Source organism: Lagenorhynchus albirostris, chromosome 7, assembly GCF_949774975.1.
Source record: "Lagenorhynchus albirostris chromosome 7, mLagAlb1.1, whole genome shotgun sequence".
In the NCBI taxonomy this organism is placed as follows: Eukaryota; Metazoa; Chordata; class Mammalia; order Artiodactyla; family Delphinidae; genus Lagenorhynchus; species Lagenorhynchus albirostris.
Window position 1 is genome coordinate 1,079,509 of NC_083101.1, and position 25,090 is coordinate 1,104,598.

Consider the following 25,090-nt stretch of genomic DNA (forward strand, 5'->3'; position numbering starts at 1 on the left):
GGGCATCCCCGTGCAGCCACGGCTGTGATTTGAGAACCTCCGGCTTCTCGAGTAATTAATCTGGGAGCTGCCAATGCGTAATGCCGGTGAGTGTCTGGTCTTCGGGGAAGCTTGGGCTGGGAGGATGGGGCCTGGGGTGAGCCCGAGGAGACAGCCTCTCTTCCTGTGTCTTGTGCAGAGGTAAGCCCCGCTCCAAGGCCTCGGGCTTTGGGGGGCCTGGCGGTAGCGGCTCTTCTCTCGGCCCTCTGGCTCCTGTGGCTGCTCAGCTCGGCCCCTGGGGGAGCTCCGGCGCCCCAGCCCACAATCACCATCCTCATCTGGCACTGGCCCTTCGCCAGCCAGCCCCCAGAGCTGCCCAGCAATACCTGCAGCAGCTACGGTGTGGCCCACTGCCGCCTGACCACCAACCGCAGCCTGTTGGCCAGCGCCCACGCCGTGGTCTTCCACCACCGAGAGCTGCAGACCCGGCAGGCCCGCCTGCCCCTGGCCGAGCGGCCGCAAGGGCAGCCCTGGGTGTGGGCCTCCATGGAGTCGCCCAGCCACACCCGCGGCCTCGGCCGCCTCCGTGGGGTCTTCAACTGGGTGCTGAGCTACCGGCGTGACTCAGACATCTTCGTGCCCTACGGCCGCCTGGAGCCCCGTGAGGGGCCTGCGCCGCCGCTGCCGGCCAAGAGCAGGGTGGCCGCCTGGGTGGTCAGCAACTTCCAGGAGCGGCAGCGGCGCGTGCAGCTGTACCGGCAGCTGGCGCCCCACCTGCAGGTGGACGTGTTCGGCCATGCCAGCAAGCAGCCCCTGTGCGCCGACTGCCTGCTGCCCACCGTGGCCCGGTACCTCTTCTACCTGTCCTTCGAGAACTCCCAGCACCGAGACTACATCACCGAGAAGTTCTGGCGCAACGCGCTGCTGGCCGGCACGGTGCCCGTGGTCCTGGGCCCCTCGAGGGTCACCTACGAGGCCTTCGCCCCACCTGACGCCTTTGTGCACGTGGACGACTTCGGCTCGGCCCACGAGCTGGCCGCCTTCCTCGCTGGCATGAACGAGAGCCGCTATCGGCGCTACTTCGCCTGGCGAGACCGGCTCCGAGTGCGGCTGTTCAGCGACTGGCGGGAACGCTTCTGCGCCATCTGCGCCCGCTACCCCCACCTGCCCCGTGGCCAGGCCTACCAGGACCTCGAGGGCTGGTTCCAGGCCTGAACTCTGCCGGCTGGAGGAGGCAGGGGAAGGTGGCTGGGAGCTGGAGGTGTGGGCGGAGGCCTGGGTGTTGAAATCCACCCCCCCGGCATCCGACCAACCCCCATGGGCAACCCACAGGCTGACTTGGGGTCTGGGGATGGAGGCCAGGAAGCAGGAGTAGCCTTGGCAGGCTGCCCGGAGGTGGAGGCGGGTGGGCACCGGAGCCACTATTTGGGGGCAGAGGTGTGAGCAGGGAGGGAGCAATGGGGGTGCACGTCGCTGGGGCCCATCAGAGATGAGAGGCTACGGAGGCCCTCCCTCCCCACCTTGATCATACCTTGGGCCGGTCAAGGCTGTCCTCCTGAGGTCTGTGGGGGCAAACCCTGTAGCCACGGTCCCCTCGTCCGGGACGTGCAGGCTGGAGCCCCGCGTACAGACCTGTGTGGCCCGGACCCGAGACCGCCAACCAGCTTCTTGGGCTTTTGGCAGCCTGCAGTCAGTCCCCTCGGGGGAGGGGACACCAATCAATAAAGAAACAAAGGACACGGATGGCATGGCGCGCGTCGAGTCTGCTTCCCGCCGCCACCCTGGCCACACGGGCCTTTGTCCCGGCCGGATCCCGCCCTCTCCACCCCAGACCTCTGTCCTCCCAGCTTGCTTCAGCCGCACTGAAAGGCACCGCAGCAGAGAGCCTTCCCTGACTCCCCAAAGGCCTGGGGGCGGAGAGCAGAGGCCAAGGACAGAAATGCGGCTGGGGCGGGGGAAGGTGCCCCATCTCGAAGGCCTTGGGATTTCATTCTCGGGCTGCAGGGTGTCCGAGGTGTGACGAGGTCTGGTTTTTGACGGGGGGTTCCCTCTGACTGGTGGCTGGCGGCAGCACGGGCATCGAGGAGGCACCAGGGTTACTGCTGCAGCCGAGGGAGCCCTCGTGGCAGGCTGTGCGGGGGGAGGGGAGGCCGATGGTGAGCCTCCGGGTGGTACTGACAGGGCCCCAGGAGCGCGTTCGCCCCGGCCCCAGGTGGGGTGGGCAGCAGGTGGAGGCAGGAAGCCGCCCGCCCCCTTGGCGTGGCTTGTGGGAAAGGCCCACCGGTGACTTCCGGCCCTGCCCCAGCCCCGGTACTGGCCGAGGAGAAGGAAGTGTCCTCAGGCTGCTGGGTGGAGCGGTTGGGGATTGTGCTCTGCCCCTCTTCCCGGGACTGCTTCTCCTCGCCCGGTGAGGAAGGAGCTGGGACGGGGTGGGGAGGTGCGGCCCCCAGATCTGCCACTCAGTTTAGGATGCGTCTTCTTTGTGCAGCCCAGACGCTGGACACCACTCGGTTTGCCCGTCCCGTTCACAGGTTGGGAAACTGAGGCTGGGAGGAGCCATCAGAACCCACCGCCAGGCCTCTGTTCCCCGCAGGGGCCGGCCTGACCTCTGCTGGCCTCCCTGGGAATGGACCGCCCCACCCGGCTCAGACCCGGCCTCCGGCTGTCCCGCCGCTTGGCTCCGGCAGGCACCAAACCACCTCTGCGGAATTCACTGGACCCCAGACTCCCTGTGCAGAGGCGAGACTCACCCTCGCATATAGGGAGAAAAATGAGCCACTCACAGAGGGAGCAGCCTCAGTCTCCCCGAACTCCGGCCTACCCCGCCTGCAGGGAGCAGTTCTCTCTCTGGGTCCCTTCCCTTCCTCGCTGGGCCCAGGGAGCTGCAGCCCCGGCCGAGCCCAGCCAGGCCAGTCCTGCTACTTGGTCACCAAGCGGCTCATTCACAAGGAACGCAGGAAACTTTTACAGGGGTAGGGCAGCCCACCTGCAGCCCCTCTCACCAGCCCCACCCCCTCGTAAGGGGTACAGGTCGGGGCTGCACCCAGTGGGGCAGGAAAGCTGAGCCTTGAAGCAGGTGAGAGCAGGGCCCGCCCTGTGCACAGGTGGGATCTGCATGCAAGGCGGAGCTCCCCTCCCCAGGTGTGGGCGGCTGCCTCCCTCCAGGCCCCAAGTGCCCTGGGCACTGGGACCTGTCTCTTAGGTCCAGATGAAATTCCTGCCATCAGCCCTTCTGCGGGGAGGGCAAGGCGGAGGTGGGGACCTGGTGGGGGACGACCGCTCCCAGCATCCCCTCAGGGCGCCCTCGGCCAGGGCCAGTGACGACCTTGGGGTGCCTCTGTGGGAGGAGGGTTTCAAGGAGGTGGGGCGCTGCGCACAGGCCTGGCGCCCCTGAGAGAAGAGCGCCCTGGAAGGGAGTGAGTCGGGGGTCTTGGTTTAGATGTGGGCTCTTGGGCGCGTCACTTCAACGCCTAGCGAGGTGGGGGGCGACCAGAAAGCCATTCTTGGCGGGTCAGAGCTCCAGGAACGGCCCGGACGGGGGCGGGCGGGGGCCCCGAGCGGCGGGCACCGGGCGGCCCCTTTAAGCGGGGGCGGTGCAGGCAGGGGGCGGGAGCGAGCGGCTGTCGCCGCGGCCGCCGGGGCGGAGCCAGCGCCGAACCGGTCCCGGACGCCCGAGACGCCGCCCCGCGCGGGCGATGCCGAGCGGCGCGGCGGGCGGCGGGCGGCGGGGCGCGCAGAGGAGCGGGCCGCGGCGCGGAGGCGGCCGGAGCGCGGCCCCGCCATGGGCTTCCTGCACCAGCTGCAGCTGCTGCTCTGGAAGAACGTGACGCTGAAGCGCCGGAGCCCGGTGAGCGACCCCGCGCACCGCGGGCCTGCGGGAGCGGGAGGCTGCGCGCACCGGGGCCAGCGGCGCGCTCCCCGCGAGCACGTGCGGCGGCCCGGCCGGGCACGCGCGGACCCCGGGCAGGCGGGGCGGAGGGCCGGAGACCCCTCACCCGCCCCCGCCCCTGCCCGCGCTCCGGCCTCCGGGGAGGGGCTCGCCAGTGCCCGGCCCGCCGCCCGCGTCCGCTGACATTCGTGGTGCTCGGATGAGTCACGGAGCGGGCGTCCTCCACAACGCGCTCTCCGGGGCCAGCTTCGAGGGTGGGAGGTGGCCCTGGGACCCTGGGGTCTTGAGAGGCTCTGCTTCCCGGGCAGAGGGCTGGCTGGGTGTATGGGTCCAGCTCAGAGGCTCTGTGGTCTCTGGGCCCAGCCCCCTGGCGCCCCTGCAGGGACCCTGCCCCTCCCCTCCGTGCAGCAGCCCTCTGTCCTTGGGCGGCACCGCTCCTCCCCCTCCCCCGCCCACACCCACTGGCCCTTGCTCCTGCTTTCTCACCGCCGGCAGTGTCCTTGCTGTGCCAGCCTCAGCCAGCCTGAGTCCCTGCACCCTTTTGTCCTTTGGGGCCATCCTCCCTGAAGCTGATCCACTCTCTGATCTCCCCCACCCAACCTCCTCTGGGGACTGGGTCGTGCTGTTTGGAGCTGTGACCACCCCAGCTCTCTGCCCTGTGCCTGAGGTTGCAGGGCACAGCAGCTGCCAGGGGCAGAAGCCCCGGTGAGGGGCGGTGCCGGGGTGGGACGGATGTCATCATGCCGACCGTCACTGCTCCGGCCCTGGGAAGGACAGGGGCATCTCCTGCTGGCCTGCCCAACCGGCGGCAGCCACACACACCAGAGAGGCCTGGGCAGCTCGGGTTCCTGACTGGGCCCTGGGGATTTTCCAGGATGGGGCCCAGAGCAGGTCAGGGTCTGGAGATGGAGCCTGAGGCGGAGGCATCCTCTTGCCCGTCTGGGGTCTGGGAGGCTCCTGTTCCCCCTGGCCCCGGGACCCCTTGGGCTGACCAGCTCCTGCCTGGGTCCCTCCTTGAGAGGGGTTTTGAAGTGCACAGTGGGAAACCCAGGCCTGCAGCTGGGCAGGGTGGCCATCGTCGCCGGGGCCTGGCAGGATTCCCTTGGGCACCTGGCCCTGGCAGGGAGCCAGGGCTGTGTACACTCCCTGCCCGGGGCGCCCGGGGCTGGCTGGCACTGGGCTCCCGGATCAGGCCTGCAGCCTCGGGCAGCCTCTGGCGCACCTTCCTCCACCTCAAGTTTTGGGTCACTGGTGACAGCAGGGCAGGGATCGGGGATGAAGGGAGACTGGGACATGGGCATGCAGTAGTATCAGCCCCAGAGTTCTTGGCAGGAGGGACCCCCCAGGGGCTGGGAGCAGAGGCTCCAGTGACGGCCCCAGCATCCACGGGGGACCCCGAGGCTCGGGGAAGGGAGCAGTGGCTTGTTGGGTACCTGACAAGCAGGTGGGAGGTGCCCACTGACCTACACCCAGGAGTGGCTCCCGCGTGCCAGGTTGGGCCTCCCCCGGAGCCTTCCTTGCCCCTGCCCCGCGGCGCTCCAGGGCGCGGTTAGGCATCTGGGGGTTCTCGGTGTGTGGCCACAGCAAACCAGAGATTCCTCCTCCGGGGTGGCTGAGGCCTTGCTGGGCCCACGCCATGGGCTGGGGCTGGCTAGATGTCGGGCACAGTCCCCCACTTTTCTGGGAGGGTCTTGGGCTTCACACTTGGACCCCTGGGCTTGGCTGGCAGAGGTTGTACCCTGCGTGCTGTGTGCCTTGCTGAGGGGGGCGTGTGTCCTGTGGAAAGCTTGGTCTGGGGAGTAGAAACCAAGGATCTCTGTGCCCTGCTTGCTCCCTCTTCCCAAGCTCTGTGCCTCGGTTTCTCCATCTGTCAGTGTGGCCTGTGCCCTCTTAGCTGGACATCGTTCTACCCTGGGGCCATAGGCTACTCCTGGTGGGGGGACCAGGTCACTGTCACCAAGTCCCTGGAGTGGGGGGCAGCACCTCCATCCTCAGGCCTCACCTATTCTCCCCTTGACGCAGGAGGAGGGGGCCCGGAGTGGGACAGCATGGGGTGGCAGGCTGGTCTCCAGGAACAGGGGTTTGACCACCTTGCAGGCCGCTGGGTGGGGCGCCCAGGTGGGGCTGAACCTGTACTGCCTGCCGTAACCAGATGCCCTTCTGGCCGCCCGCCCGCCAAGCAGGCCTCCCTCCTCCCAGCAGCACGTGCGCGGCCGTTGCTATAGCGATGAGGAGGCAGCGAGGCCTGTTGCTGCAGTTACTGGTGGAGGTGCCTGGTGGCAGGGCGGGTGCGGCTGGGGCTGGCCCCGCGGCCATGACCCTGGCCTCCCGCATGCCGCTTGCACACGGCCACCCTCGCACTGTGTGCGTGTGGCAGGCGCCTCTCCCAGTCCACGATGCCTCCTTGGCTGGCCCTGGGCTGGATCCTGGCTCCGGGTGGGGGTGGAGGCTGGCGCGGGCTGGCGCGGGCGTGGGGCGCAGACACACGGCGGGGTGTTCCAGACCACAGAGCTCTATTGTCAAAGCCCAGTAAACAGGGCAGCAGCTGCCCCCGCCCCGGGGCACCGGGCTCGGGCCCTGGGCCAGAGGGAGCGCCACTCACTGGGGGCTCTGAAGTCTGTTTGGGGTGGGGGGTGAGGGTGAAGCAACCCTGGTGCCTCTGGGAAGGGTTGGGGGTGGTCCCCCAAAGAGCAGCCGGCCCGAGGTCCTCCTCCCCCTTGCATTCCTCCCTGCCCGAGCCAGGAGAGGTGGAGGTAAGAATGGCAAAGTCCTTCCGTTTTCCAGGTGAGACAGAGAGAAGTCTGGGCTCCTAGGCCCCTGGTACTTCTTTGCCACTCCGAGCAGGTCCCAGCAGGGCTCACCTTGGTACCCAGCCTGGAGTGGCAGGAGCTGCCCTGGGAGCCCTGAGCTGATGCCCCAGGCAGGCAGGGCCACCGCGCCCGCCTGAGTCACCTGGGGTGACGGAGTGGGGCCGGGGCAGAAGGAGGGACCTGTGCCTCAGGGACTGGGGGCTGTCAGACCCCTGAGCAGGTCCTCCGGGAGGCTCAGGGCCCTGGGCTACAGCCAGGCCTCCCCGCCTAGGCCCTTGTGTGGGGGTGTGATGGCGCCACAGTGGCGGGAAGGAGGGCTGACCCTGGGGGCGTGCGGGAGCTGCAGGCCAGTCCAGAGACTGCCTCCGAGATCTTGCCCAGGCGCCCCTGCGGATGGGAGAGAAGATGAGCTGGGCAGACACAAGGGTCAGAGTGGACCACAAGCTGGCTGATTTGTCTCTGCTGGCCTTCAGTGTGACAAGCAGAATCTGGGCTGGGGGTGGGAGACCTGATTTGCTTGAGCCGGATGACGCTGACCCTCTCACTCTTCAAAGAGGTCCTGGAAAGAAGGGGCCGTGATCTCTGTGGCCCTGGGGGGGCCTGGCGTGACCTTCTGTGGCCCTGGGGGAGCATGGAGGGTCCGGGCTGGGCTGGGCTGGCCCTGCGGGGAGGGTGGCGTGTGTCTGGTAGGGAGAGGAGGGTTTGGCTTTGTCCTGCCCAGCGCTGGGCAGGTGGCGTGGGGGGCCGGGCCGCCCCGCACAGTGGCTCACTCAGCCTGCCCTTCCCAGTGGGTCCTGGCCTTCGAGATTTTCATCCCTCTCGTCCTCTTCTTCATCCTGCTGGGGCTTCGGCAGAAGAAGCCGACCATCTCTGTGAAGGAAGGTGAGGGGCCTGGGGGGAGGGGAGGGGCCCGGGCACAGCCGGGTGGGCGGGGAGGGCAGGCCCTCACTGCAGCACACACGCACGTCCCGGTGCAGTCTGAGTGCCCGTCCCCCGGCGCGGGCCCTGGCCATGCCTGCTGGCTGGGCCGGAGGACGTGGCTGGCCACGCGGCTGCGAGGTGACCGAGGCGCCCGTTTCTCACTGTTCTCCTCTGTTCTGTTCTGCCCCTCCCCCGCACGGTCTCTGTCCTCCTCCCGGGCCTGCATGCAGTCTGTAAGTGCGCGGCCGCCGCCTCCTGGCTGGCCCGGGCGGCAGCCACGGGAGCCCTGCGGGGCCTCCTGGTGCGGCTTGAGCCCTCCCCCGCCCGCTCGCTTGCATTAACAGCCCCTCCTGGCCAGCTGGGTCCTGCAGGGCCCCCTGCCCGCTGTCAGGAGCGGCTGGCTCTCGGTGGGTGGGGGTGGGGGGAGGTCAAGGGTGGAGGCCCCTGGACCACAGTGGCTCCCAGGTCAAGCTCCTCGGGGTCAACCCTCTGTCTGTGGGGTTGCCTGGCCCCGCCTTGCTGGGCTGGGGTGCCTGGCCACTCTCCACTCAGACCCTTGTGGGCTCCTGCATTCACTCTGCTAACCAGCTGGCCAGAGAGGTCAGAGGTCGCTGCCCAGGAGGGGCCCCCGTGCTCCCCTGGGCCCTGTGGGCAGTGCCGCATCGGAATCCTCGGGAAAGGTGTCAGAGCATTTTGGCCTTGACTGGCCGAGGGAAGGGGGGCGCTCCGGGAGTTGTCGGGAAGGGATGGTGAGATGCCCTTTGACCTCTGACCTGCTGGGTCATTTGCACTAGAACTCTTGGTCCTCTGTTTCTTGTCTGCTGCCTGAAGCTGCTTTTCCTTCCTGACTTTCTCTAAATCTCTTTTCTCGGCCTGTCTCCCTCCCCCTTCTTGATTCCTCCCTCTCTCCCCCCGGCCCCGCCCTGGGCCCTCTCACCTGCCCGCCCCCCAGCCTTCTACACGGCAGCCCCCCTCACCTCTGCCGGCATCCTGCCCGTCATGCAGTCGCTGTGCCCGGATGGCCAGCGGGACGAGTTTGGCTTCCTTCAGTACGCCAACTCCACGTGAGTGCCCCCTCGGACCTCGGCTGCCCCCCATCCCAGGCCTAGGCGACCTGCGGATGACATCCAGTGGTGGTGGTGCAGGGTCACGCAGCTGTTGGAGCGTCTCAACCGCGTGGTGGAGGAGGGCAACCTGTTTGACCCCGCGAGGCCCAGCCTGGGCTCGGAGCTCGAGGCGCTGCGCCAGCACCTGGAGGCCCTCAGATCTGGCCTGGACACCTGGGAGAGCCACCGTGACCGACCTGCAGGTGCGCCCTGGGTGGGTGGGGCAGTGCGTCTGCTGCAGGCGGCCAAGCCCCGAGCTCTAGTGTCAGCTGGGTTTGAGGCCCAGCTCGTTCGCTTCCTGCCCTGGGCCTGCGTGTGCCTTGGGCCCTGCTACCTACACGCTGGCTCTGAGTTCTCAGGGTGCACGTGCTTGGGGCCTGGCGCGCCACCCGCCACTGTGACCGAGCTGTGATGCCGGGAGCTCAGCTCTGAGGCTGTCCGGGGCACGTCGGCCCCAGGCAGGGCTGGCCTTCAGCCCCATCCTTCTACCTGTCCAGTGTCCTCCTTCTCTCTGGACTCGGCGGTCAGGGACCCACGGGAGCTCTGGCGTTTCCTGACGCAGAACCTGTCGCTGCCTGATGGTACGGCCCAGGCTCTCCTGGCCGCCCAGGTGGACCTGCCTGAGGTGAGGTGTCTGCTTCCGGGGACGCTCCCGGCCCTGGCCTCTCCGCTCTGCCCTCCCCTGGTTTCGGGTGGGAAATGCAGGGCCGCCAGCCTGCGCCCCCAGCCTGAGCCGTGACCCCCGCGCGCTCTAGGTGTATCGCCTGCTTTTTGGTTCTTCACCTGCCCTGGATGCGGGGTCAGGCATCCCCAGGGATCCGGAGCCCTGGAGCCGCCGGGGCAGCAATCCCCTATTCCGGATGGAGGTGAGGGGGACTTTTAGTGGGATGGGAGACATGTTGCCTGCTTCTGGGTGGGTGTCTCTGCTTGGGTGGGTAAGATAGGGGCCCCCTTAGGGGTGAGGGAGAGTCCCCAGGAGTTTGTGGTTGGCACGGGGAGGGGATGGTGATGTGTCTCCGTCCCTACCCGCCCGCCCCCCCCCAACCTATTGTTGCAGAACCTGGGTGGTCTCAGACCTGGCACAGTGGGTGGGGCAGGGTCCCCATCTTGGGCCAGGCCCTTGGTTTCCTCTTGGTGGGGGCTCCTTCTCAGCTGTTCCCCCGCACCCTGCCCCAGGAGCTGCTGTTGACCCCTGCCCTCCTGGAGCAGCTCACCTGCACTCCAGGCTCCGGGGAGTTGGGCCGGATCCTCACGGTGCCCCAGGGTCAGGAGACAGCGCTGCAGGGCTACCGGGACGCCATCTGCAGGGGTCAGGCTGCAGTGCGTGCCCAGCGCTTTTCTGGGCTGGCCGCTGAGCTCCGGAACCAACTGGATGTGGCCAAGATTGCCCAGCAGGTGAGGCCCTGCCTGCCAGCTGGCCCACAGGTCTGCTGCCAGGGCTCCACGGCGTCACGGCACTCCTGGGCCTGAGGCTGTGCACGGGTGTGCCTGTGGCCCTGTAAATGCTGTGCCTTGTGCCCCCTGCCCCCCAGCCTGCTCCCCTCCTCCCATCTCGTGTCCCCGGAGGGTGTCCTCCTCATTCTACCCTGACCTCATCACCCATCTGCAGACCAGCCCCCAGACGCTGTTCCCTTCCCTGGGCCTGTGTTTCCCCACTTGCCCCGTTTCCCCTCAGCTGGGCCTGGATGCCCCCAACGGCTCCGCCCCGCAGCCGCAGCCAGCCCCTCCCCGGCGGCTGCGGGCGCTGCTGCAAGACCTGTTGGACGCCCAAAAGGTTCTGCAGGATGTGGATGTCCTCTCGGCCCTGGCCCTGCTGCTGCCTCAGGGTGCCTGCATGGGCCGGCCTCCTGGGCCCCCAGCCAACGGCCCTGGCGGGGCGGCCAACGGCACCGGGGCTGGGGCAGGCGTGGGCTCCAACACCACGTCCGAGGAGGGCGCCCCGTCCGCTGCAGCCCCGGCCTCCTCCTCGGACGTGCTGCAGGGCCAGTGCTCAGCCTTTGTGCAGCTCTGGGCGGGCCTGCAGCCCATCCTGTGTGGCAACAACCGGTAGGTGGGTGGCAGGAGAAGGTGAGGGTGGGGGGAAGACAGGTGGGGGCGGGCCCAACCCCAGGCCTGCTTCTGACGCCCCCTCCCTGGGCTCGGTCCACTGCCCCCACTCCACCTCCGTCAATTGACACTTGGACCTGCTCTGAAGCCCCGCCCCTCGCCCCTCCCTGCCAACGCCCCACTCCCCCCTGAAGCCCCGCCCCACGCCCCTCCCTGCCAACGCCCCACTCCCCCCTGAGGTCTCACCCGCCACCCGCCCCAGCACCATCGAGCCCGAGGCGCTGCGGAGGGGCAACATGAGCTCCCTGGGCTTCACGAGCAAGGAGCAGCGCAACCTGGGCCTCCTCGTGCACCTCATGACCAGCAACCCCAAGGTCCTGTACGCGCCAGCGGGCTCCGAGGCAGACCGCGTCATCCTCAAGGTGCGCGCGCCCGCCGTGTGATGCACTTGGCCTGCGTGTGTCGTCTGGGACAGGAACTGGAGGAGCTGAGCAGAGGGTTCTGCAGGCTGGGGTCCCCTGAGCAGAAGGGGGCAGGTGGTGTGGTTCGTAGAATGGGCACGGGAGGGGTGCGGCCCTGGCTCTCCAGCTCTGGCTCGGCTCTGTGGGTGAGGGGACCTGTAGGCAGGACGTTTTGGAGGCTGCCTTGGGGAGGCACTGGATGGCTGGTGTGGTGCAGGGTCCTGGCCTGGCTGGACATGGCCAGGGCCGGGCAGTGCTGGTGAGGATAGAGGAGGGGCCGCATGCAGAAACCGTCCAGAGCAGCATCCAGTGGGTGAGATTTGGGCGGGGCAGCTGGGTGGTTTGGGGCCAGCTGAGGGCACGGTGTCTGTGGCCATCCCGGGGTAGAGCTCCTGTCTGGAAATAGTAGAAACCAGGGCTGGAAATGGCCCAGGAAAGGGAGAGGCTGTGGAGGGGGTCCCTAGGATGACCACGGGGGAGGACGAGGACCAAGTGTCAGGGCTGCCCAAGAGATGCGTGGAGCGGTCCCCCAAAGGAGCAGGGAAGGTATTTGTGGGGCGGGGACCGGAGGCCGTGCTTCTCTGGTAGCTGGGCAGAGGGGCTTTCAGCGGAGGCGCTGAAGAGAGGCCTGGAGGGGGAGGGCTTGGAGCTTCCAGGTAGAATCTGGCCAGACCAAGATTAGTGCTTGGTGGGGACTGGCCAGTGGCTGGCCCCCAGCCATGGGGGGAGGCAAGGAGTGAGAATCCCCTTGCTGGCCGGGGTCCTTGAATGAGCTCATGCTCTGCCCTCACCCTCTGCAGGCCAACGAGACCTTCGCCCTCGTAGGCAACGTGACTCACTACGCCCAGGTCTGGCTCAACATCTCAGCTGAGATCCGCAGCTACCTGGAGCAGGGCCGGCTGCAGCAACACCTGCGCTGGCTGCAGCAGGTGCTGGGGGTGCTGGGCTGGGGTGGGGGTGGCACGGAGCCCACTCTGTCCTCAGGCCACCCTCTGAGCTGGCCTCCCTCACCCCCCAGTATGTGGCAGAGCTGCGGCTGCACCCGGAGGCACTGAGCCTGTCGCCAGAGGAGCTGCCGCCTGCCCTGCGCCAGGACAACTTCTCCCTGCCCAATGGCTCGGTCCTCCTGCAGCAGCTGGACACCATCGACAATGCGGCCTGCGGCTGGATCCAGTTCATGTCCAAGGTGAGTGGGCGAGCCCTGCGGTCTGCTGGTGCCTGGGGTCGGCTCTGAGGATGCCCCTTCCCTCCCCGCAGGTGAGTGTGGACATTTTCAAGGGTTTTCCCGACGAGGAGAGCATCGTCAACTACACCCTCAACCAGGCTTACCAGGACAACGTCACCGTGTTTGCCAGTGAGCCAGTCCCCTGGGCAGGTCCCGGCCCCTGCTTCTCTGCCTCCCCCCTCCCCTAGTCCCTCCCCGCCCCACACCCCTTGACACCCGGTCCTCGGCCCTGCCCCTCACCCATCCCCTTCCTCGGCCCCGCCCCTCGTCCCGTCCCAGGCGTGATCTTCCAGACCCGCAAGGACGGCTCCCTGCCACCCCACGTGCACTACAAGATCCGCCAGAACTCCAGCTTCACTGAGAAAACCAACGAGATCCGCAGGGCCTACTGGCGGCCGGGGCCCAACACCGGCGGCCGCTTCTACTTCCTGTATGGCTTCGTCTGGATCCAGGGTGAGGGCCGGCCCTGGGGCCGCGGGGGGCGGGGCGCGGCCTCCGCTGACCGCTGCCCCCCACCGCAGACATGATGGAGCGCGCCATCATTGACACCTTCGTGGGCCACGACGTGGTGGAGCCAGGCAACTACGTGCAGATGTTCCCCTACCCCTGCTACACACGGGACGAGTGAGTGTGGACCGAGTGCTGGGTGCCTGGGGCTGGCGTGGAGCCCCACCTTCACGCCCCTCCCCTCCCCCTCCCCAGCTTTCTGTTTGTCATCGAGCACATGATGCCGCTCTGCATGGTGATTTCCTGGGTCTACTCTGTGGCCATGACCATCCAGCACATTGTGGCGGAGAAGGAGCATCGGCTGAAGGAGGTGCGGGGTTGGAGCAGAAGAGATGAAGGAGAGGGAGAAGAGGGGAGGGATGGAGGGGGGAGATGGGGGAGGGGAGAAGAGGAGAGGGATGGAGGGGGAGATGGGGGAGGGGAGAAGAGGGGAGTGATGGAGGTGGGGAATGGGGGCGGTAAAGATAGAGATTAGGGCTTCCCTGGTGGTGCAGTGGTTGAGAGTCTGCCTGCCGATGCAGGGGACGCGGGTTCGTGCCCTGGTCCGGGAAGATCCCACATGCCGTGGAGCGGCTGGGCCCGTGAGCCATGGCCGCTGGGCCTGCGTGTCCGGAGCCTGTGCTCCGCAATGGGAGAGGCCACAACAGTGAGAGGCCCGCGTACCGCAGAAAAAAAAAAAAAAAAAGATAGAAGTTAGAGAAGGGGGAGGACTACAGGTGAGGGGGGTAGCTGTGGGCAGCCCTCCCTCCCCGGACCTGGGCTGGCAAGGCAGGGGCAGGGTGTTCCTTCCTGGTGCCCCCGTCCCAAGGTCTCATGCCCGCCCGCCTGCCCACAGGTGATGAAGACCATGGGCCTGAACAATGCCGTGCACTGGGTGGCCTGGTTCATCACGGGCTTTGTGCAGCTCTCCATCTCGGTGACGGCGCTGACCGCCATCCTCAAGTACGGCCAGGTCCTCATGCACAGCCACGTGGTCATCATCTGGCTCTTCCTGGCCGTCTACGCCGTGGCCACCATCATGTTCTGGTGAGCGCTTGTGGCTGGCAGCGGGCTGCAGGGTGGGCCTCAAGGGTGGCTCCGAGCATTCAGGTGTGGCTGACAGCCGTGGCCCTGCGTGCCCCCAGTTTCCTGGTGTCCGTGCTGTACTCCAAGGCCAAGCTGGCCTCGGCCTGCGGCGGCATCATCTACTTCCTGAGCTACGTGCCCTACATGTACGTGGCGATCCGCGAGGAGGTGGCCCACGACAAGATCACCGCCTTCGAGAAGTGCATCGCGGTGAGGGTCGTGGGGGGTGGGCCGGGGTGGGGGTGTCCAGCCTCCTCTCCCCCACTGACACCGCCGTCTCCTCAGTCCCTGATGTCCACGACAGCCTTCGGCCTGGGCTCCAAGTACTTCGCCCTGTACGAGGTGGCGGGCGTAGGCATCCAGTGGCACACGTTCAGCCAGTCGCCCGTGGAAGGGGACGACTTCAACCTGCTCTTGGCTGTCACCATGCTGATGGCAGACGCAGTCGTCTACGGTGTGCTCACGTGGTACATCGAGGCCGTGCACCCAGGTGCCAGCCCTTGGGAGGGGTGGGGGAGGGGAGGAGGAGGCTGTCTCTAGGGGGACCCATGGCCTGGGGTAGACAGTGACCCCAGACCCTGGGTCAGCCTCCCCTCTACCCCATAGGCATGTACGGGCTGCCCCGGCCCTGGTACTTCCCACTGCAGAAGTCCTACTGGCTGGGCAGCGGGCGGACGGAAGCGTGGGAGTGGAGCTGGCCGTGGGCTCGCGCGCCGCGCCTCAGCGTCATGGAGGAGGACCAGGCCTGTGCCATGGAGAGCCGGCGCTTGGGTGAGCGGGCACCAGGGCGGGGACGGGCAGTGGCTGAGCTTCAGCGGCTGGAGGCAGCCCTGGCGCTGACCCTCGGCCCTGGTGCAGAGGAGACGCGGGGCATGGAGGAGGAGCCCACCCACCTGCCGCTGGTGGTCTGCGTGGACAAGCTCACCAAGGTCTACAAGAACGACAAGAAGCTGGCCTTGAACAGGCTGAGCCTAAACCTCTACGAGAACCAGGTGGTGTCCTTCCTGGGCCACAACGGGGCTGGCAAGACCACTACCATGTGAGTGTGTGGGGGTCGGCCCGGAGTTCCTGACGGAGCGGGCGGCAGGGAGGGCTCCCTGCAGGAGGTGGGGGCCATGACCCCGCCTCCCCGCCCAGGTCTATCCTCACCGGCCTGTTCCCACCGACATCGGGTTCGGCCACCATCTACGGGCACGACATTCGCACGGAGATGGACGAGATCCGCAAGAACCTGGGCATGTGTCCCCAGCACAACGTGCTCTTCGACCGGCTCACGGTGGAGGAGCACCTCTGGTTCTACTCGAGGCTCAAGAGCATGGCCCAGGGGGAGATCCGCAAGGAGATGGACAAGTGGGTGGGGCTCGGGTGGGAGGCGAGGCTGCGGGCAGAGGCACCGGCTCCCGAGGGCTGGTCCGACCCTCCTGTCCTGCTCTCAGGATGATCGAGGACCTGGAGCTCTCCAACAAGCGGCACTCGCTGGTGCAGACGCTGTCCGGCGGCATGAAACGCAAGCTCTCCGTGGCCATCGCCTTTGTGGGCGGCTCCCGTGCCATCATCCTGGATGAGCCCACGGCCGGCGTGGACCCCTACGCACGCCGCGCCATCTGGGACCTCATCCTGAAGTACAAGCCAGGTGGGCGGGGCGCGGGGTGGGTGTGAGCAGCCCCCTGCCCAGCCCTGCCCGGCCGCCCGCCCCGACCCCAATCCTGACCTCCCGCAGGCCGCACCATCCTCCTGTCCACCCACCACATGGACGAGGCCGACCTGCTTGGGGATCGCATTGCCATCATCTCCCACGGGAAGCTCAAGTGCTGTGGCTCCCCGCTGTTTCTCAAGGGTGCTTACGGGGATGGCTACCGCCTCACGCTGGTCAAGCGGCCTGCCGAGCCCGGGGACCCCCAAGGTCTGTGCTGAGGCTGCCTACCCCGGACCCCTTCCCAAGACCAGTGAGGTGGAGGGGCTGGGCCCTCACCATTGCCCCAGTGGGCCCAGGGTGCTGGTTGGGCCTGGCTCACACTCTCCGCCAGCCCCTGAGTGAAGCCTTCCCTACCCTCGCAGAGCCAGGGCTGACAGCCAGCCCCCCAGGTCGGGCCCAGCTGAGCAGCTGCTCCGAGCCCCAGGTTTCCCAGTTCATCCGCAAACATGTGGCCTCCTGCCTGCTGGTCTCGGACACCAGCACCGAGCTCTCTTACATCCTGCCCAGCGAGGCCGCCAAGAAGGGAGCCTTTGAGCGCCTCTTTCAGGTGTGGGGGTGGGGCTGGGCTGGTGGAGGGGTTGGGGCTCAGGGGAGAGGTCAGTGTAGGAGGTGGAGCTGCCCAGGAGGTGTGTTCAGCAGAGGAGGTGGGGCTGGTAGAGGAGGTGGAGCTGGGGTAGGGCTCGGGGGCAGGGCCAGCAGAGGTGGGGCTGCAGGGTGAGGTGGGACTGCTGGAGGAGGTGGGGCTGGGATCAGGGGTGGGGCCAGTGGAGGAGGCGGGGCTGAAGGGGAGGTGGGACTGTTGGAGGAGGCGGGGCTGGGCTCAGGGGCGTGGCCAGTGGAGGAGGCGGGGCTGAAGGGGAGGTGGGACTGTTGGAGGAGGCGGGGCTGGGCTCAGGGGCGGGGCCAGTGGAGGAGGCGGGGCTGGAGGGGAGGTGGGCCCAACCCTCCCTGTGCGGTCCCCCCTCCCACCCTGAGGTGGGCCTCACCTAGCTCTTTCACAGCACCTGGAGCGCAGTCTGGATGCCCTGCACCTGAGCAGCTTTGGGCTGATGGACACGACACTGGAGGAGGTGTTCCTTAAGGTATCGGAGGAGGACCAGTCGCTGGAGAACAGCGAGGCAGGTGAGAGGCTCCAGGGCGGCTGACCAGCTCTGCCCCTGCCCCCACCCCCTACTCCACCAGGTCCGGACTTGGGCCTCACTCTTCCTCTGTCTGTGGGGGCCGAGGGTCTTAGGTGGGAATAAGGATCCAGATCTCCCCAGGGTCAGGCTGGGTCTGGGCCCCTCCGTGGGTAGGTGAGTGTGGAGGCTGGGGTCCTGGACGGGCCTGCAGGTGGCAGGCAGCCTTGAGCCCCATATCCCCTTCCGTGGCTTCTCTGCCGCTGCAGACGTGAAGGAGTCCAGGAAAGACGTGCTGCCTGGGGCCGTGGGCTCATTGCCGAGGGAGGGTCACGCTGGCAACCTGGCCCGGTGCGCAGGGCTGGCACGGTCACAGGTGTCGCTGCAGTCTGCGTCCTCGGTGGGCTCTGCCCGTGGTGACGAGGGGGCCGGCGACACCGATGTCTGTGGCGACTACCGCCCCCTCTGTGACAACTTGCAGGACCCCGACAACGTCAGCTTGCGAGGTGGGCGGCGTCTGGGTGGGGCCGCAGGGTCCCTGGAGGGTGGTTAGGGCCCCCTGCTCAGCAGCCCCTCCCGTGCAGAGGCCGAGGCGGAGACCCTCTTGCGGGTCGGCCAGGGCAGCCGCAAGCTGGAGGGCTGGTGGCTGAAGGTGCGCCAGTTCCACGGGCTCCTGGTGAAGCGCTTCCACTGTGCTCGACGCAACTCCAAGGCGCTGTCCTCTCAGATCCTGCTACCTGCCTTCTTTGTCTGCGTGGCTATGACGGTGGCACTCTCCGTCCCAGAGATCGGTATGGCTGCCCGGCCAGGCATCAGGACGTCTGCCCTGCTCGGAGCCGTGTGGGGAACCCGCACTTGCTCTGGGCCTGGGCGCTGCGCCTGAGGCTGGTGGGCATGCTCCTAGGCTCATCTGGGATTCCTGCCTCCTTGGGGTCCAGACCCCAAGCTTGGGCCCTGTGGGTATTGGGAAGAGGGGACCTGGGTCTAGGGGATGCTGGCAGGCCATAGAAACCTGCTCAGGCTTCCCCATGCACCCCACCAGGCGACCTGCCCCCGCTGGTCCTGTCTCCCTCCCAGTACCACAACTACACCCAGCCCCGCGGCAACTTCATCCCCTATGCCAACGAGGAGCGCCGGGAGTACCGGTGAGGCCGTGGGACAGGCTGCCCTGCGGGGTGGGGGCCGGTGCGAGAGCTGGGAGGGGGGGTCCTGTCCCCGAACCCAGACTGGCTCTGTGCTCTCTCAGATTGCGGCTGTCCCCCGACGCCGGACCCCAGCAGCTGGTGAGCACCTTCCGGCTGCCGTCAGGCGTGGGTGCCACGTGTGTGCTCAAGTCTCCGGCTAACGGCTCGCTGGGGCCCACGCTGAACCTGAGCAGTGGTGAGTCGCGCCTGCTGGCCACGCGGTTCTTCGACAGCATGTGCCTCGAGTCCTTCACGCAGGGGCTGCCGCTGTCTAACTTTGTGCCGCCCCCACCCTCGCCTGCCCCGTCTGACTCCCCCGTGTCCCTGGATGAGGACCCGCCGCAGGCCTGGAACACCTCCCTGCTGCCCACCTCCTCGCCAGGTACCGGCTGGTGGGGATGCCTGGGGCTCGGGGCAGCACGGGCTGGGCTGACTCTGCCCGCTGTGCCCACAGAGAACTGGACATCGGCACCCTCCCTGCCACGCCTGGTGCGGGAGCCCGTCCGCTGCACCTGCTCTGGGCAGGGCACCGGCTTCTCCTGTCCCGGCAGTGTGGGCGGGCACCCGCCCCAGATGCGGGTGGTCACGGGTGACATCCTGACCGACATCACCGGCCACAATGTCTCTGAGTACCTGCTCTTTACCTCTGACCGCTTCCGGCTGCACCGGTGAGCCAGGCGGGAGGGGCGCGCTGGCCGTGGGCGAGGAGCGGACGCCCATCTCCCGCCTGGCTCACCAGTCCTCGGCTTGCTGCCCAGGTACGGGGCCATCACCTTCGGCAACGTCCAGAAGTCCATCCCAGCCTCGTTTGGCGCCCGGGCCCCGGCCATGGTGCGGAGGATCGCGGTGCGGCGGGCAGCCCAGGTGAGCGCCGCTTGGCCCCGGGCCCCGGCCCTTCTGGCCCTCGCCCGAGGTCTGCAGGGACCGACGTGGCTCTCGGGGTCTCTGTGTACTCCCCGCAGGTTTTCTACAACAACAAGGGCTACCACAGCATGCCCACCTACCTCAACAGCCTCAACAATGCCATCCTGCGTGCCAACTTGCCCAAGAGCAAGGGCAGCCCTGCGGCCTATGGTGGGTGAGCTGGGGCGGGGGGTGGGCCAGGCCGGGCGCAGAGCAGGCCCCTGAGGCTGCCCTCCCTGTGCCGCAGGCATCACCGTCACCAACCACCCCATGAACAAGACGAGCGCTAGCCTCTCCCTGGATTACCTGTAGGTGCGGGGGCGGGCGGGGGCGGAGGGCGCCGCTGTGGGACTGCGTGCCGCGCAGGGCTGAGGGCCGCCTCGCCCCCAGGCTGCAGGGCACGGATGTGGTCATCGCCATCTTCATCATCGTGGCCATGTCCTTCGTGCCGGCCAGCTTCGTGGTCTTTCTGGTGGCTGAGAAGGCCACCAAGGCCAAGCACCTGCAGTTTGTCAGCGGCTGTAACCCTGTCATCTACTGGCTGGCTAACTACGTGTGGGACATGGTGTGCCCCCAGACCCCTGGCTGTCCCGTCCCCCCCCGTCCCCTGCTGGGCCCCCGGTTCTGCCCCCGGGCCCCCCACCCCCGCCCCCGGGCCTCACCCCCTCCCTGGCCCCTCACCTGCCACCCCTGCTCTGGTAGCTCAACTACCTGGTCCCGGCCACCTGCTGTGTCATCATCCTATTTGTGTTTGACTTGCCGGCCTACACGTCACCCACCAACTTCCCCGCCGTGCTCTCCCTCTTCCTGCTCTACGGGTAAGGGGGAGTGGGCGGGCGGGGGGAGTGGGCGCAGGGCAGGCTCGGGCCGCCCAGTGACCTCCGCCCGCCTGCCACCCGCAGGTGGTCCATCACCCCCATCATGTACCCGGCCTCCTTCTGGTTCGAGGTCCCCAGCTCGGCCTACGTGTTTCTTATCGTTATCAACCTTTTCATCGGCATCACGGCCACCGTGGCCACCTTCCTATTGCAGCTCTTTGAGCATGACAAGGTGGGGCGGGGCGGCAGGATGATGGGATGGCGGGGCGCTGGGGTGATGGGGTGGCGGCACGGCGGGGCTGAGGCTGTGCCCTGACCCCCGTGACCCTCCAGGACCTGAAGGTTGTCAACAGTTACCTGAAAAGCTGCTTCCTCATCTTCCCCAACTACAACCTGGGCCACGGACTCATGGAGATGGCCTACAACGAGTACATCAACGAGTACTACGCCAAGATCGGTGAGGCCGGCAGGCGGTGACAGCGTGCGCCCCGGGGCGGGGAGGCTGAGGGGCTTCCGGGCCTGGGGGCGAGTGGGGGCTCCTGAGGCCCCAGGCCCAGCCCTGAACCAGCTGCCCCACAGGCCAGGTTGACAAGATGAAGTCCCCGTTTGAGTGGGACATTGTCACCAGGGGCCTGGTGGCCATGGCGGTCGAGGGCTTCGTGGGCTTCCTTCTCACCGTCACATGCCAGTACAACTGCCTGCGGCAGCCGCAGTGAGTGGGGGCGCCACGGGGCGGGGGGCCAGGCTGGGCGCCGCCTTCCTTCCCGCCGTGGCCGCGGCGGGGCAAGCGCTGGGCGACGGCGGGGGCCCCGGCCATGCCCTCGTGTCCTCCCAGGCGCATGCCCGTGTCGACAAAGCCCGTGGAGGACGACGTGGACGTGGCCAGCGAGCGGCAGCGAGTGCTGCGGGGCGACGCTGACAACGACATGGTCAAAATCGAGAACCTGACCAAGGTGGGCCCTGGGCGGGTGGGGGCGGGGCTCGGGGTAGGGTGGGGCCCAGGTGGAGTCCGCCGGGTGGTGGCCCGCCTGCACCGCTGAGTGGGCCGCCCGCTCACCTCTGACAGGTGTACAAGTCGCGGAAGCTGGGGCGCATCCTGGCTGTGGACCGCCTGTGCCTGGGCGTGCGTCCTGGCGAGTGCTTTGGCCTCCTGGGCGTCAACGGCGCGGGCAAGACCAGCACCTTCAAGATGCTGACGGGCGACGAGAGCACGACGGGGGGCGAGGCCTTTGTCAACGGGCACAGGTGCGGGGCACGGGTGTGGGCGGGCGGTGTCTGGGTGGGCGGGGCGACGGCAGTGACCCGTGCTGACGGCGCTGTGTCCTCAGCGTGCTCAAGGAGCTGCTCCAGGTGCAGCAGAGCCTGGGCTACTGCCCACAGTTCGACGCCCTGTTCGATGAGCTCACGGCCCGGGAGCACCTGCAGCTGTACACGCGGCTCCGCGGCATCCCCTGGAAGGATGAGGCCCGGGTGAGGGTCGCCCGGCGGGGGAGGGGGCTGGTGTGTAGCGTGGGCCCCTGACGTCATTCTCCCTCCCAGGTGGTGAAGTGGGCCCTGGAGAAGCTGGAGCTGACTAAGTACGCGGACAAGCCTGCCGGTACCTACAGCGGAGGCAACAAGCGGAAGCTGTCGACAGCCATTGCCCTCATCGGGTACCCTGCATTCATCTTCCTGGTGAGCCCGGGGGTGGGATGGGGGTCCAGTGCCCCGGCTTTGTCTTTCTGGGGGGCCCGGGGGTGGGATGGGGGTCGGGTGCCCTGCATTCATCTTCCTGGTGAGCCCGGGGGTGGGATAGGGGTCCAGTGCCCCGGCTTTGTCTTTGTGGGGGGCCCGGGGGTGGGATGGGGGTCCGGTGCCCCGGCTTTGTCTTTGTGGGGGGCCCGGGGGTGGGACGGGGGTCGGGTGCCCCGCCTTTGTCTTCCTGGGGGGCCGGGCAGGAAGCAGCTGGTGGGGCTAGCTGGGGTGAACGGGTCCAGCAGCTGAGCCTGGCACCACCCCCAGGACGAGCCCACCACAGGCATGGACCCTAAGGCTCGGCGCTTCCTCTGGAACCTCATTTTGGACCTCATCAAGACAGGGCGCTCGGTGGTGCTCACTTCGCACAGGTCCGCTCGCCCCCGCCCCCCCCGCCCCCGCACATCGGGCCCTCCCCACCTCCCGTGCCAGCCTGTGCGTCTCGCCCTCAGCATGGAGGAGTGCGAGGCGCTGTGCACGCGGCTGGCCATCATGGTGAACGGGCGCCTGCGCTGTCTGGGCAGCATCCAGCATCTGAAGAACCGGTGAGCAGCGGGGGCGAGCAGCGGGGGCGGCAGGGACGGTGGGCTGTGGGCCGCGGCAGGTGGAGGCTGGGCTCCCCTGGCGGCCGGGCTGGGGCCAAGGGCCTGTCCCGCAGGTTCGGGGACGGCTACATGATCACGGTGAGGACCAAGGGCAGCCAGAACGTGAAGGACGTGGTGCGGTTCTTCAGCAGGAACTTCCCGGAGGCCGTGCTCAAGGTGGGCGGGGCCCCGGGGCGAGGGGCGGGGCCCCAGGGCGAGGGGCGGGGCGGGGCGGCACTGCCCGAGCGGCCTCTGACCACTGTGCCCCGCCAGGAGCGGCACCACACAAAGGTGCAGTACCAGCTCAAGTCGGAGCACATCTCGCTGGCGCAGGTGTTCAGCAAGATGGAGCAGGTGGTGGGCGTGCTGGGCCTCGAGGACTACTCAGTCAGCCAGACCACCCTGGACAACGTGAGTGCCCTGGGCCGGGGCCGCCGGGCCCCCCTGGGCGGGCCCCCACCCACCCCCTTGTCCCTGCCCACCAGGTGTTTGTGAACTTCGCCAAGAAGCAGAGCGACAACCTGGAGCCGCAGGAGGCAGAGCCCCCCTCGGCGCTGCAGTCCCCGCTGGGCCGCCTGCTCAGCCTTTTCCGGCCTCGGCCCCCCACCACTGAGCTGCGGGCGCTCGTGGCCGACGAGCCCGAGGACCTGGACACGGAGGACGAGGGCCTCATCAGCTTCGAGGAGGAGAGGGTGAGCAGGGTCCTAGAGTCAGGGCAGCCAAGCCGGCCAGAGAGCCCAGGCTCGGGATGGGGGTGGGGCCGGGGGGTGGCCCCGGACCCCTGCTGTCCTGAGCTCACGGGAACAGAGGGACCCGCCTGATGGTCAGGGCTATAGTGGACACAGGAGGCCTGGGCACAGGCAGAGGAGACAGACCCACACAGACCCCAGCACCGCTTGGAAACGGAGGGCATGTCAGAGACAGGCAGAGCGGAGGTGGGGGGAGCAGAGCCTGGGGACAGCAGCCACCGGCCTGGCAGAGGCAGGCCACGCGGGGAGCTGACCCCTGAGAGGAAGCTCAGGGCGGACAGAGGTGGCAGAGCCTGCGTGCGGGCCAGCCTGGGGCAGGCGTGGGGCCAGACGCCCGACCAGGCCTGTCCCTGTCCCCCAGGCCCAGCTCTCCTTCAACACGGACACGCTCTGCTGACCGCCGGAGCTGGGTCAAGGTCACGCTGTGGGAACGGAAGTCGGGCAGTGGCTGAGGTCCCACCCTGTGTCCCCAGTGCCCGCCCGCCAAGGCCCTGGAGTGGGAGGTCCAGGACCGAGGGCTTCAGGCCCCTCCAGCCCCGCCCTCCTCGGCCATCGCGCCGCCCTCCCCTCATTGTGCCAAAGGCTGGCCCGGCCCCGGGCTGCGCACACCCTCACCCTGCTCTGCCTTAAAGCCTTGGGGTCTGGCCAGCCCCTCGCCCCTGCCCAGCTCTGCCTACCACCCCCAGGGCCACGGGGTGACCCGGGCTGCCAGGCACCGCCCGACTTCTCCTGGCGACCCCTGCCCTCCTGAACGGGCGGTTCTCTTACCCCCGGTTTGGATGGTGGCTGCTGCCAGCCTGGGACTGGGGGGCGGGGCTAGGTCCCACCCAAGGCGCCTGTTCATTTTGCTTCAGGACGAGCCTCGTCACCCCGGTTTCCCACAGGGAGCCGTTGTCGTGGGCCGGCGAGGGGGCTGCCACGGGGCAGTGGGCCGGGTAGCAGAAATGGGGAAGCTGGCCCCACCGGCCCGGTGAGGGGCCGGACCCCCTCCCCACCCCCTCCAGCTGCCATTGCTCTCCCACCCAGCTTGGCCCCCTGCCCGCCCACCCGGGAGCCAGACCCGTACGGAGCGCACAGATGTTTGTTTTAAATAAATAAAAAAGTTCACGCCAGCTTGCGTGTGTAGGGTGGGGTGTGGGGTGAAGGTGGGCGCGCTGGATGCCAAGGTACAGCCCCTGCCCCGTAGGCCAGGCTCAGGGTGGGGGAGGGTGACTGGGTCAGCCTGGAGGAGGGGTGGGCTCCTCCCCCTGCAGGCCGGGGCTCAGGAGAGGAGTTTCCGACACAGGGATGAGGTCGAGGACAGCAGCCCTGGGACCTCGGGCCAGGCCGAGCCTGCCCCGCAGGGACTGTGAAAGGAGGAGGGCGGGCAGCCCCCAAGGGCCCTCGGGGGGCTGCTCTGTGGGTGGCAGGGACGGCGGGGAGGGTTGCTTAGGGACAGTGCAAGTGGCTGGGGTAGGTTGTGGTCTGGTTAATGTTGGTGACCACAGGTTTGTTCTCACTTCTTTAAAAACTTGGAAACATGGTAGAAATTTCATACAATGCAAGTGGATAGAAAACACAAATTGAATGTCTGTGTTTGTACTCGTCAGAGGTCAGCCTGCAGGATACACACAAGCATAGGCTCAGAGTGACATACACTAATGGGTAGTTTTTCAGTTTGCTGGGTTTCTCTCTCCCACTTGGCCTGGTTTGCTAGGGCTGCCATAACAAAGTACCATAACCGCGGCGCCTTAAACACCGGATGTTTACTCTCACCGTCTGGGGGCCAGAAGCCCAAGATCGAGGTGTCGGCAGGTTGGAGCCTCCGGAGGCTGTGAGGGACGGTCTGCTCCCTGCCCTCCCAGGTGCTGGTGGTTTTCTTTGGGGCCTTTGGCTTTGGAAGCGTCACCCCCATCTCTGCCTCCACCTTCACACAGGGCTCTCTCCCTGTGTGTGTGTCCACATCTCCCCCTTTTTTATATGTATGTATATATTTTAAAAACATGTATTTTTGGCTGTGTCGAGCCTTAGTTGCGGTATTCGGGATCTTCGTTGCGGTGCGTGGGCTTCTCTCTAGTTGTGGCCTGCATGCTTAGTAGTTGTGGCGCGCAGGCTTAGTTGTCCCATAGCATGTGGGATCTTAGTTCCCCGACCAGGGATCGAACCCAGGTCCCCTCCTTTGGAAGGCAGATTCTTAACCACTGGACCACCAGGGAAGTCCCTCCCCCTTTTTATAAGGACACAGCCATGTTGGGTTAGGGCCCATCGTAATGACCTCATCTTAACTTGATTACTTCTGTAAAGACCCCCTCTCCA

General features: G+C 67.4%; 2 protein-coding genes across 5 annotated transcripts; both read left to right on the plus strand.

Moving 5' to 3' along the window:
- On the plus strand, positions 1 to 1,453 carry FUT7 (fucosyltransferase 7). The gene is made up of 2 exons (XM_060153255.1): positions 1 to 86; positions 179 to 1,453. Exons 1-2 carry the CDS (start codon positions 74 to 76, stop codon positions 1,192 to 1,194), a joined length of 1,029 nt encoding a protein of 342 aa, XP_060009238.1. The 5' UTR covers positions 1 to 73; the 3' UTR covers positions 1,195 to 1,453.
- Positions 1,454 to 3,699: 2,246 nt separating this feature from the next.
- Positions 3,700 to 23,626, plus strand: ABCA2 (ATP binding cassette subfamily A member 2). 4 transcript variants are annotated; one of them, XM_060153795.1, is made up of 48 exons: positions 3,700 to 3,826; positions 7,467 to 7,560; positions 8,552 to 8,663; positions 8,745 to 8,908; positions 9,203 to 9,330; positions 9,461 to 9,571; positions 9,882 to 10,100; positions 10,381 to 10,751; positions 11,014 to 11,173; positions 12,013 to 12,141; positions 12,231 to 12,398; positions 12,470 to 12,566; positions 12,717 to 12,890; positions 12,959 to 13,061; positions 13,140 to 13,254; positions 13,780 to 13,970; positions 14,069 to 14,219; positions 14,295 to 14,499; positions 14,616 to 14,780; positions 14,868 to 15,048; positions 15,147 to 15,359; positions 15,446 to 15,642; positions 15,730 to 15,912; positions 16,068 to 16,252; positions 16,707 to 16,827; positions 17,093 to 17,329; positions 17,408 to 17,614; positions 17,866 to 17,968; positions 18,070 to 18,389; positions 18,462 to 18,675; positions 18,766 to 18,871; positions 18,970 to 19,081; positions 19,158 to 19,218; positions 19,301 to 19,475; positions 19,613 to 19,728; positions 19,813 to 19,960; positions 20,062 to 20,185; positions 20,308 to 20,440; positions 20,564 to 20,681; positions 20,795 to 20,973; positions 21,057 to 21,198; positions 21,268 to 21,402; positions 21,730 to 21,833; positions 21,915 to 22,007; positions 22,121 to 22,223; positions 22,320 to 22,457; positions 22,532 to 22,738; positions 23,157 to 23,626. In XM_060153795.1, the coding sequence occupies exons 1-48, from the start codon at positions 3,761 to 3,763 to the stop codon at positions 23,190 to 23,192; spliced, it is 7,314 nt and encodes a 2,437-aa protein (XP_060009778.1). In that variant the 5' UTR covers positions 3,700 to 3,760; the 3' UTR covers positions 23,193 to 23,626. The 4 variants fall into 4 exon arrangements, 3 of the variants coding, with proteins under 3 accessions (XP_060009778.1, XP_060009780.1, XP_060009781.1); XM_060153797.1 differs by having other exon boundaries at positions 3,746 to 3,826; positions 20,795 to 20,986; positions 21,079 to 21,198; XR_009541425.1 differs by lacking the exons at positions 21,057 to 21,198; positions 21,915 to 22,007; positions 22,121 to 22,223; ... (1 more) ...; positions 22,532 to 22,738; positions 23,157 to 23,626 and having other exon boundaries at positions 3,746 to 3,826; positions 21,730 to 21,745.
- Positions 23,627 to 25,090: the final 1,464 nt, after the last annotated feature.